This window comes from Motacilla alba, chromosome 27, assembly GCF_015832195.1.
Source record: "Motacilla alba alba isolate MOTALB_02 chromosome 27, Motacilla_alba_V1.0_pri, whole genome shotgun sequence".
NCBI classification, from domain to species: domain Eukaryota; kingdom Metazoa; phylum Chordata; class Aves; order Passeriformes; family Motacillidae; genus Motacilla; species Motacilla alba.
Window position 1 is genome coordinate 3,353,612 of NC_052042.1, and position 12,142 is coordinate 3,365,753.

Sequence of the window (12,142 nt, forward strand, 5' to 3'; positions counted from 1 at the left end):
GCAGTAACAGCACTGACAGCATAAGACAGAGAGGACAAGGTGCCAAAGGCATCACTTCTAGAGGAGCCTGGCTCAGGAAAAAAAAGAGTTTGTGAGGAGCTGGAGACATTTCTGTCTGAGAAACAACCCCTCTCTCTGAGGGGTCTGTTCCAAGAGCAGAACGCTGATACCCACCAAACAAAAGCCACTGCTTTGCCTTGGGGGAAGGCATGACACTGACAAAGTGCAGAGCCTTTTGGGGAAGACAAAAATACCCAGAACAAGAAAGGGGGGAAGTCACTGAGCTGCTGCCAGTGTAGGGAGGGAGAAGCACAACGGGCTATTGGCCATGGGCATCCTGTGCACTGAGATTTTCATCCTGAACTCCCTTCCCAAAACAGGTCTGGTGGATGGGATGGGATGGGATGGGATGGGATGGGATGGGATGGGATGGGATGGGATGGGATGGGATGGGATGGGATGGGATGGGATGGGATGGGATCCCCTGCTTCCTCCAGCACTGAGGGCACCACAGATGAAGCAGGATTTGCTAGAGTGGGGAGGTAAGAAAGAGCCTCCTTCCCCTGTTTCCTTCACCACAGACCATTCCTCATGTGTCAGTCCAAGAGCAGAGCCCTCTTCACTTCCCCAAGTGTCAGTGACAGCTCTGGGTGTGCAGAGCACACCAAGGCAGCACCTGAGCACCCCCAGAGCTCAGCACAGCTCTGAACACAGGAGAAGGAGGAGGAGGAGGAGGAGGGTCTACAGAATGCTCGTGACATCAGGGTGCCTGTGAGCTCCTCACAGGGGTGCAGGAAGTATAAAAGCAGAGTTCCCCGAGGAGGGTCCCTGGCGGGAGCTGGGGAGGCAGCACTGGAATGGGTGATGCTCTCGTTACCTCTGTGACTGGATCCTGCTGGAAGCACACCATGGATGGGGGTGAGTACCTGGGCTGCAGCCTTGGGCTGTGTCTTCAGCTTTATTAATGATGCCCAGTCCCTGTTCTGTGACACAGGAGTGGAGTATTTCTATTAGAGTATTTAAACAGTACAAAAGACTTTCATCTTCCTCATTTTTACTATTAAAAAAAAAAAAAAGCACGGTTCTGTTTTAGAAGCTCAAAAAACTCAAATCACTTCAGAAACAAACACAAAAATGAGGTTGGGAGGCAATTTTAAGGAGCCTTTTTGTTCCGAAGCAAATGGAATCTTGCATAGCTCACACCTTTTCTTCTGTGTTCTTAATTAAAAAAAAAAAAAAAAAGAGAGAGAGAGAGAGAGAGAACACTCTCCCTGGCAACATTTTAATTCCGTGAACCAATCGAGGAATTGGGAGAAGAAGAGCTGAGTTTGTTAAGTCCATCCAGTCTTTTGCAACTTATTTCTATTTTAAAATATCTGCAGGAGCACTGGGGGAAGCAGGATGCATTGGAGATGCAGGAGGTTCTGGAGATGGTCAGGGGGATGGATGCAAGAAGTTGCAGGGAATAAAGGAAGCTCTGGGGATGTTCCAGGGATGCAGGAAGCCCTGGGGGATGCAGGGAAAAGAGAGAGCAGGTCCCACAGGACCCTCCAGGCAGGAGCAGGAATGAGTCGAGGGAGTTTTCTTTCTCCTGGATGTCTCTTCAGAGCCTCTGGTAATCAATGGCTTAGGAAACTCCTGGATTTTGGAATCCCTGCATCCAAACAAACACCAAACTGGACCCACTCACCACACATCATTCTTCTCGTTTAAACTTCTGGCCTCTGCATCATCCTGTGGGTGTTTGTGGGCTACTTGTTCCAAGAGGTTCGGTGTCTGAACTTAGCTCCTGGGAAAGGTTAATCAGGACAGGCAAAAGAAAGAGTGAGTGAGAACCTGACCAGATTATGATAATGTTCCTGCTTTGGGTTTTTTGTTCTACTATTGTATTTCAGAGGAATGTTTCCTTTTCCTGGAAGATGCACCACCGTGGTGCTTTCTTTAAAACACACCTGGCTCGCTTCTGCAGGAAATTTTTCACTTGCTTCTCTCTGCTTATCTTGTCTTTTGATTCACAGTTTCCTGAAAGGAGTGGAGGTTGATAATAATTAACTTTCTTCAGTGATAGATCAGTGAACACATGAAATAAGAGCATGACTGGGTTTCACTGGCTCCACTCACTCCTGAGATGACAGTGTCTTTCCTCTGCCAGTTGTGAGGAGGGGAAGGGGGGAGAACAGGCTGGTAACTGCCAGTAGTCATTAGATCACTTAAGTATGATTAACTTTTCTCAGAAACATCTGGTTCTTCCCCCAGAAGCCTCCTGTACTGCTGGAGAAGGGGCACCAGGAGCTGGGACATGTATAACGTACAGAGAGCAGGTTAATCACTGCCTACACGTGTGCTGAGGCCAGAACTTGTGCTTTGCAATTCCAGGTGGCCAAAAAACCTTCCTTCACCACGAGGGTTTGGCCAGAGCAGCTTTGCTCAGCTTTGCCAATGCTCCCTAAAGCATTTCTAGCTCCTTCTTTGCTCTCGTGCATCCCTCAGCTGTAGCAGCAGCCAGACCCTCAGGAGCTGCCCTGCTCATTTGTGTGATCTGATTAACCACCCTCAGGGCTGGGTCTCTCTCCTCTAGATGTCCTGACACCAAATACTCCCACTGGCAGAGGCCTCTCTGGGTGCACCTGATGGGATTCACTGCTCCTGCAGCTGCTCTTGCCTTGCCTACAAGTAGTAGCTGGTGCTGAGGGAGATCCAGATAAGCTGGGAGGGATCTGCCTGCCCAAATTCACCCCTCCTTTGCCACAGCACAGCCTGAGCTGTGCCCCAGGTGCCCAGCCCAGGTGCACCTGAAGTGAGGCTTTAAAACATCTGTTTCTTTCCCTTTGCTAGTGAGGGAGCCTGAGCAGCTCAGCAGCTGCCAAGGGATGGATCCCCCCCCGGGGGCTTAGTCTGTGGAGGAAGATTTAAAACTGAGATGTTCCCATCCCCTGTCATGAACAGACTCCTTCCTTCCTTCACTCCCATGGAGCAATTCCCCTTTCCACCTGTTTCCAGGTCCTCCAGGACAGGAATGGCCTCAAAGCATCACCTCCCAGCTGAGACACACAGGGGCTGCCACGGGGCTGTGGGGCCAGGTTGACTCATCTACTGTGGTGGGGTTTTGGTATATTTTTATAAATGAGGTTTCTAGTTCAACTGGCTGCAGGGACTTTTGAGAGGGTTTTTCTTTTCCTCAGTATTTTGAGGAACAAAACTTTTAAAAACTTTAAGGAAATACCCACAGCAGCCAACTGCCAGGAGGTGTAAAAAGGAAAGAAAAAGTAAAGAAATGTATGTAAACTGCCTGATAAACTGCAGAGCAAGGCTCGTGTCAGGATAATTGCTTCTGCCCACTGCCCCAGACCACAAGACAAGTTGAGGAGATGCAAGTCCTGTCCAGTCTGACTGAAACCAGTGACACAAACGTGCTCAAACTGGCACAGAGGGAGCAGGAGGCAGCAGGGCCTCTCTGGTTGTGCTTTTGCAAACGTGTAATCTGAGGTGGGGGCACAGAAGAGGGGCAGAAACAGCACGGGCTTTCTTCATATTGAAAAGTCGTTTGACATTTAAGACAGTTGAAACAGCAACTGAGAAAGGGGAGAAAAAAGAAACCTATGATGATCTTCAAAGGAATGGTATCAGCTGAACTGTTTCAGGAGTTGGTTGAGTCACGTTCTCAGTCCTGTTTTTCTAGACCTTCACAGGGTGATAAGAAAACAGAGCAGAGCAAAAGGAGCCCTCACAGGGGAGGGGACTGGTCAGGTGAAGTCAGGGCTGGACCTGGAGTTTGCAAACCAAGCCACGGAGAGCTGGTGGAGTCTGGTTTACGTGGGTGCTTTTCCTCCATGAAATGAGGGTGGTTCTTCTCTGCCTCTTATCCAGCAGCCACAGGTGTAATTTCCTGGTGGGCTGAGCTACCAGCACAGGTACTCATCACCCATCCACAGGCAGCCAGGAGCTCCAGGAGCCCCAGGGCAGCCAGGCTGTTCAGAAGGTGCAGCAGAAGGCCAAAGGCTGCTGTGGTGTTTGCAGAGTCAGGGACTCTGTATTCCAGGCAGGAAGGGCAGTTACATCTTGCTCAAACCCACCTGGGGTCTCAGTCCTCGGGGTTTTGGTGTATTTCCTGTATCATATGCAAAAGCCAGGGCAGCAGCTTGAAGGGGTGACACCACAGCAGACACCAAACCTCTTCCTGCAGTCTGGGACTGATCAGAGGGAAAGCCCCTGGCTGGACAGAGCAGCCAGGAGCTTCAGCTCACCCTCAGTCCCTGCCTTGCACTCTCCACTCCTGAGTCCCCTCAGGTTCCTGCTGAGTTCCCATGGGAACCCCTCAGATACCCCCAGGAGGGTCTGGAGAAGGTGAGGGGAGGATGAACATGGCTGAGCACACAGCTGCATGAGCACCAAAGATGAAAATAAGGGGGGGAAGGTGAGACAGAGCTTCTGGGATGCCTCGGGGGAGGCGCTCACACAGGCCTGGGGATGAGCACTACAAGTTTTCCCACATGGCTGAGGATTTCTCTGACCCACACATCACCTTCAGGTATTAAAAACATCCCCACTCACAGGTAACTCTGTCTCATACTGGTGAAGATGTAACATGTGACTTAATTGGTGCAGTTGCCTGTCGTGGAAGTTCATCATCCTGGTGCAGAGCAACATGAGCAGGAGCCTGGCACAAAGCTGAAAGCAAGCAGAGCTGGGTCCAGCAGGCACTAAGCACAGAATCAGCCACAGTCATGAACAACCAGGCCATGAGGAGCGAGGCAGAGTTCTAGGAGGAACAGGCAGCTGAAAGCCAAAGGTATCTCCTTGCCGAGCACCCCCAGAGCAGAAAACTCACAGGGTGTGAGGGGCTGCAGGGACCAGCCAGGGCCTGGAGGGACATCCTGGGCCAAGGCACCCCTCAGGGAGGGACACGTCTCCTCCTCACACCAGAGTGGAGCTCGGGGCTGTCTCACTGCCACCTTCCAGCTGAGCAACTTTCAGTGGCAGCTGCCTGAGGTAGGTGCTGGTAGGAGCTGTAAAACCAGTGAGGAGAAAGCTTTCCCTGGCCCCTGCCCTGCTAACCACAGCAGGAAGAGCTGCTTGGCTGAGATCACTCTCACCACCATCATACCTGGCTCTAAATTCAGCTTTTCCTCCCAGCTGTCAGCATCCTATATTTTCACATCCCAAGGCAGCAGAAGCCAACTCTTGACATTTAGAGACAAGCAATAAATTTCAGGCAGTTCCAGTTCCATCTGTCCCACGGGGAGCTGAGCTCTCCTCTCCACAGCCCAGGCACCACACAGGCACAGCTGGGCTGGATTTATGGCCCTCACAGCTGGGTGTTTTCACATGGATTAAGCACCCTCACTGCTCAGACACAAGGGAACAGGCTGCTGGCTGCCTGCTGGGAAAAAAATAATGGATAAAATCAAAATGGGTGCACTGTGCCCGAGTTTAGAGTCCCCAGCTCTCAGCCTTCACTGCACGCAGTCCCAGGCAGCCTGGTCTAGGAGAAGACATCCCTGCTCACTGCAGGGGGTTGGGCTGAATGACCTTTAGAGGCCCCTTCCAACCCAAACTGTTCCATGAATCTGTGAAGCCAGAGTGGCCAGACTCCTGAGACTCCACCAGTGCTCTGACAGTAACACACACGGCCCTGGGTTATCTTGCTGGCATCTTCCCCAGGTTCTGGTTTCCTCGGTGGTGAGGGCTCTGCAGGGTTCACGGAGCCATGGACAGCATTACCCACTACTTTATCAAAGTAAGAACCACGTGGAAACCCCCACTCAGCCACTAATGCAGCATCTCCTTCTTCCCTAGGCAAGCTGCTAAAGGTCACCCTTGTTTTCAGCCTGCTGCTCATTTTTCAGGTAAGATGTTTTGAACAACATTGTTAAAATCCAGCTGGTTTGTGTTGTGGGTAAAGGGAGATCTCAAAAACTCAGAGCAGCCACCCACAGTCCAGAAATGTGTGGGGACACAGCTGCTCACCCCAGGATCCAGATGTGGGAGGTGGGAGGTGAGAGCAGAGCCCAGCTACAGAAAAACAAACAAGAGGAACAAAACCAAGCAGAGAAAAACGGTGGAAAATGCAGTGATTTTCAGATGGCCTGGGCTGCGCGAGCCCACATTAGCCCCAAAATGAGCATTTCCAGGACAGACAGGAGCGCACCACATTGATTGCAGGGAGCAGCCAGTTCCTGCTCCCTGCAAATCCCTGGTCCAGATGTCGGGCTCTGACCAAGCCCAGAGCTGGAGAGGGACATGCCCGAGGAGGAAGAGTTCAGCATCTTCCCCTGCCTGGTGCTCAGAGTGCCCTGGCCCAGCCAGGAGGACCCCGAGCACAGAGCTGTGCCACGACCTGCTCCCAAACCCAGGGGCTGGTCCTGGTGCCCGAGGTCCCTGGGCCGCAGTGGCCACTCCCAGCCCGTGGGGCTCCCTGGGGCAGAGCTGAGCAGACCCTGCTTTTCCCTTTCACTGCTGGCGGCCTGGCAGGATGTGGTGAAAGCCAAACCTGCCGAGATGGAGAGCACCGAGATGCTCTCCGATAAAGGGTGGGGGTATCCAGGGGAAACCTTTCATGTCTGCGAGATGGGGAGAAGGTTCTGGAGACTAATAAGTCACAAAAAGCAGGGCACGGATGCCGCAGGCTCTGTCTGCCCCGCAGGTTATGGCAGTGTAGGAAGATGAAACAAGAATAATCAGAACTGAAATCGGGGGCCTGAATGAGATGCTGGCCTGACATGGAAGCAGCTTCCTGCTGCACTCACTGTGCTTCCTCACGGTCTCACCAGCACCTCCGTTGATTTTTAATTTAGCTCAAGGATGTTTTATTTCCCACATTTTATCTGACAGCCGGCTGTGCACACACAGCTGGAGGTGGGTCCTGGGACACTCTGGAAAGCTGCCACACATCTGAGGGCTTGCAGATGTTACTTTGGCTGAGCACGAAACGTTTCTGGTGGAATTCCCACTTGGATCCCCCCAAAAAGCCCCAAACCTCACATATTTATAGGAAACACTTTCAGCCACGAGGTTGTGTCAGCTCTGCTTGTGATGGTGGCATGAGACAGCACTTGGGAACTCCCTGGGACTTCTCTCCAGGCTCCTTTCCTTGCACAGCCACGCAGGCAACACAGTCCTTGTCCCAACACACTCTTCTTCTCTTTCTTTTTCTAGTTCTGTGCCGGGGACAATGTCACTGATTACTACGACTCCAACAGCACCATCGACTACAGCATGTTCGAGTCCCTGTGTGAGAAGGAGGAGGTCCGAAACTTCCGTGCTGCCTTCCTCCCCGCCATGTACAGCCTCATCTGCTTCATGGGGCTGCTGGGGAACGGGCTGGTCATGCTCACCTACATCTACTTCAAGAGGCTGAAGACCATGACAGACATCTACTTGCTGAACCTGGCTCTGGCAGACATCCTCTTCCTGCTGACCCTTCCCTTCTGGGCCACGAGTGCGGCCACACACTGGATTTTTGGGAGCTTTGCCTGCAAAGCTGTCTACTGCATCTGCAAAATGAGTTTCTTCAGCGGGATGCTGCTCCTCCTGTCCATCAGCATCGACAGGTACTTCGCCATCGTCCAGGCAGCCTCAGCCCATCGCCTGCGTCCCCGGATGATATTCATCAGCAAGGTGACCTGCGTCCTCATCTGGCTCCTGGCCTTCATCCTCTCCATCCCTGAGCTGGTTCACAGCGGTGTGAACAACTCAGGCAGCACCTCCCATTGCTCCATCATTGCTAATGACTTGCAGACCTTCAACACTGGCATCAAAGTGTCCCAAATGGTGTTCGGCTTCTTATTTCCCCTCCTGGTCATGTCTTTCTGCTACCTCATCATCATCAAAACGTTACTCCAGGCCCGCAACTTTGAGAAGAACAAAGCCATCAAGGTCATCATCGCCGTGGTCATCGTCTTCGTCGTCTTCCAGCTGCCCTACAACGGCGTCATGCTGGCCAAGACCATCTCAGCCTTCAACCAGACCAGCTCGTGCGAGGAGAGCAAGAAGCTGGACGTGGCAGACGACGTGACCTACACCCTGGCCTGCTTCCGATGCTGCCTCAACCCGTTCCTCTACGCCTTCATCGGCGTCAAATTCCGCACCGACCTCTTCAAGCTGCTGAAGGAGCTGGGCTGCCTGAGCCAGGAGCGCCTCTGGCAGCTCACCTCCTGCCGCGACAACAAGAGGAGCTCCTTCGCCATGGAGACAGAGACAACCACCACCTTCTCCCCGTAAGCCGAGCCCCAGGCACGCCTTGGTCGAGCTGAAATGGTTTTGGACATTTTCTCTAGTCTGAACTCCTGGCAGAGCAAGACCTGCCACACTGCAGAGAAGTCGAGGGGGAAATCCAGAAGCTTCCTCCTGTTTCAAGCAGCAAGGGCTGCTGGCCAATATCCCATGGGTGGAGAGACTTTACAACAGAGCTGTCACTAACAGCAAAGCAAGGGAGAGGTGGTGAGGCTGCAATTCCTCCTGTCATTTCACCTTCAGCTTAGTCTTTCCCTGTCAGAATGAGAAACGCTCAAAATAGAACATTTACCCTAAAAGCGACAAGTGCCAAGAGAAAACAGACGTTGGTGCAGCAGAACTGTCCGGGAGCATCACCCTTGCTTTGGATGGTTTTTTGAACAAGACAACAGCTCTGCAACCCCACAGAAATGCCCTTGCACTGAGTCAGGCTGAGGCCAACCCCCACCCGCAGCCTCGGGCTGGATCCAGCACACAACCCCAGCTGTGGAGTATCAGAGCACACGACTGCTCTGCCTTCCCCCACGAAATGTGAGACATGACCACAGCTAATGCAAAATCCATACAAGCTCTGGCCATAATATCAATTATTTTTTATAACATTGTAGCCACTCGTAGCTCTGTCAGGAAAAGTACAAATTCTACTTTACTTCTGCCTGTATCCTGTTTCTGGGCTATCACCTGCTGACCTTGAGATAAATACGAATGTGGGTTTTCTCCTCCCTTCCCAGTCCTTCTAGCAGGACTTCAGCTGCCTTTGAAGTCAGATCTGTATTTCACTCATAAGCTACTGGGGCGTGTTTTGCATCGGTGCTGTCGGCGCCAACAAAGACACGGCTCGCTGAGGTTTGATCTGAGCACAGTCCCACCACTGCCAGGACCACAGCAGCTGAACAGCAGATTATTGCCATGGAAAATCAGACCTCGGAGGAGCCCAGGCTGTAATTCCAGTGGGTGCTTTCACAGGAAGAGCAAAGATTCCTGGTGACAGATGAACGCTCTGGGAACCGCTGTCGTGGGACAGCTGAACGTCAGCTGGGAGGAGCTGCTGCACAGCCTGTGCAGCTGTCCCTGTCCTTGTCCTGTGCTCCTGTCCCTGTCCTTGTCCTGTGCTCTGATCCCACAGCACCCAGCTCTCCCAGAGCCATCGCCAGGGGAGAGAGGTCCCAGCCTGGAGCTGCTCCCGGGGCTGCCAGGGGGGACATGTCCATGTTCCCCTGAACACACAGAGCCATGAGCAGCAAAACACTCACTAAACAGACATTTATCCTTCTTTTCAACACGTGGATCCATCAGAGGGACAAAGAGAACTCTCTGGTTTATGGGTTGGAGAGCATTGCTTTAGAGAATTGAGGATTAAACTTCCAAGACAGAATTCACTGGCTGGGTCTGAGACAGCTCTGCCAGTTATTTACCTGGCTGCCACCAAATCTAAATAAATTCTCCATAAACCACTTAGCTCTGGTGTATGGGATTTTTGTCAAGGGCTGGGATTTGGGAAGAGAGGACATTCTGCTTTGTGTTACCTATCTGTGCCCAATTGTTGGACTCATTTTCATTTAGAGTGCCCAGGTAACTGTACAAAGTGCTGCTTCTCTGTCACAAGAAACAGGGGCTGACAACTGACACTGAACACCTATTTGCCCTTGGTTTCTCTCTCATCCTTATTTGGGCAAGACACAGCTATCATGATCTTGGCCAGAGCCAGGGACACCCCAGCACAGGGTGTGTGCAGTTTTCCTCATCAGTAACAATATATTGTTAATGCATATTCAATATGTCAAGCTGCTTTAGAGACAAAGTTCAACCTGTTTGTGAATGTACCCCAAGAACCCTCTGCTTCCATGGAACCTTTCCATGCAGAACCATCCACCTTATTCCAGCCAGGAAACTGCTCCACCAGCACATGGAGCTGTACTTGTGTCCTGTAGACCAAAGCCATTCCCCCCCTGCAGATGAAGAAGTCTCCAGGTCCTTTCAGACCAGATGAATTCCAAATAGGATCACACACATCAGAAAGGAGGTGCAGAGGCACCCTCTGGGACAGCTGCAGCAGGGGTGATGTCAGAGGGCCTGGCTTTCCCTGGTTAAATTTAACGGGCAGATCAAATTTGCATCTAATTTAGATGAGTCATGTTAACTGTTGGCCGAAGAGCCCAACCTGAGATTCCCCACTGGTGTCTAAAAACTGACTGTATTTTGCTACTCGAGAAAAATAAATTATAACGATTTAAACGAAGTACTTCTGGTTTTCCATTGCATTTTCTCCATCCTTGTCCAGTCCTTGTCAATCCTTCTGTCCTCTCAGGAGCTGTTTGCTCAGCTCAGCTTCATACCAGTGCTGCGCTGCACTGTGGAAAATAAACTAAATAGAAAAATGTTGATTTATTTCATCTGCTGATGGATTATAAAAGAAACAAGTCAGCAACACGTTAAGGAGATTTTATTTTAACTATTAACCCACCTGCCTTGATGCTGTTCCACAGCTGCATGTACCTAATGGCCACTCACCAACCTTTAAGTGAAAATTCTTTGAGCTGTAGCATTTTATTGTTCACATTTAATTAAAATTCAGTAATAAACCACCACGTTACTGTGGGAATTGCTCACGGGGAGAGGCAGCAGCTCTGGGCACTATAACCCCCAGCCACATCCAGGGTGAGAGTAGGAACTGCAAGTAAAACTATGAGCACAAGGCTCCTGCCTGGCCTCCCCAGTTAATTTGTGCCTCAAAGCACACAGGGGGGAGTGAGGGGGGACCCATATCCTTCACAAAAAGTGCCTTGTAATTGTAACCACGGAATCAAAGAGGAAGAAACTCAAAGAACACGAGGAGACAGAAGCCTGACACCGAGTGCCAGAGCTGAGGCTCATTTCTGCTTTCACTGAGTGATGAAAGTCTCACGTTTTCTCCCAGAAGAGAAAGGACAAGGTGAGTTTCAGCATCTGGCCGAGATTCTTCTGCTCAAGAAGCATCACAACAGCAGCACAACCCAGCTTAAGATGCAGAACCTCAAACCCAGGGATCCTTAAATAAACACTGGGTCTCACCACAGCGAGGTCCTCAGCTGCCCCAAGAGCTCGTTTGTGCACAAGGTTGAGCAGTTTTAGAGCAACAACTGGGGATCTGCAGAGAGCCACAGTGCTTTTAACCATTCCCCCTGCTGCTCTGAGGTGACTGTGAGCCAAATTCTTAATGTTCAGGAACATTCTTGATTAGGAAAGCAGACTCTACCTTAAAGCCCCAACTTCAACCAGTAAAACTTACCCACCAAGCAACACACAAAATCACAACTTGGGCCACAAATACTGCAGCCAAGTCACACAGAAGTTGTTGCCAAAAAGAGGAGTGTATTGCTTGGATGGATTGAACCTATTTTAGTACCTTTCACCAGCAAGAGCTGCCCATTTCCTTCCACAGCTCCAAACCCTCTTTAAAAAGCCAATAAAAAACCCTGGCCCTCATTAGAGAAGGGGAAAGTTCTCCAGGCAGGGCTGTGGTTTCTCATGTGCCACCTGGGCAGCTGCGTGAGGGAAGTCCTTGTCACCCGAAAAAAGAATGAGCTGGAACCCAGTGAGGTAAACAAACCCTAAAAATAATGCCCGCGGGTGATGGGGAAGGGTGGGGGCACATTGCACCAGCCAGAATAGCTGAGAGCAGGCCATGGGTTCCTCCTCAGACCTTCTTTTGTAGGGAAAAAAACCCCAAACTCCTGTTCTGGGGGTGGAGGTGTCACATCTCAGGGGAGAACTTCTTGTAGGGCCAACTGTTGGCAGAGCTGCCTGGCCTGGGGCCACCTCCCCCAGGGGCACAGTGGGGTTTTATCCATCCCTGGCCCACTGCAAGAGAGATCTGGGGAAACTGAGACAGCTGAGACGTCACCTGCCCTTTGCTGGTGTCATCAGAAGC

General features: G+C 51.3%; 1 protein-coding gene across 2 annotated transcripts; it reads left to right on the plus strand.

The window, feature by feature from the left end:
- Positions 1 to 310: 310 nt before the first annotated feature.
- CCR7 (C-C motif chemokine receptor 7) lies at positions 311 to 10,458 on the plus strand. 2 transcript variants are annotated; one of them, XM_038163319.1, is made up of 3 exons: positions 311 to 380; positions 582 to 5,846; positions 7,156 to 10,458. In XM_038163319.1, the coding sequence occupies exon 3, from the start codon at positions 7,216 to 7,218 to the stop codon at positions 8,218 to 8,220; it is 1,005 nt and encodes a 334-aa protein (XP_038019247.1). In that variant the 5' UTR covers positions 311 to 380; positions 582 to 5,846; positions 7,156 to 7,215; the 3' UTR covers positions 8,221 to 10,458. The 2 variants fall into 2 exon arrangements, with proteins under 2 accessions (XP_038019247.1, XP_038019246.1); XM_038163318.1 differs by lacking the exon at positions 311 to 380 and having other exon boundaries at positions 490 to 5,846.
- Positions 10,459 to 12,142: the final 1,684 nt, after the last annotated feature.

Bases quoted from the DNA above. Each gene is read 5' to 3' on its own strand.
- CCR7 (XM_038163319.1), top strand. From the start codon at position 7,216: ATGTTCGAGTCCCTGTGTGAGAAGGAGGAGGTCCGAAACTTCCGTGCT.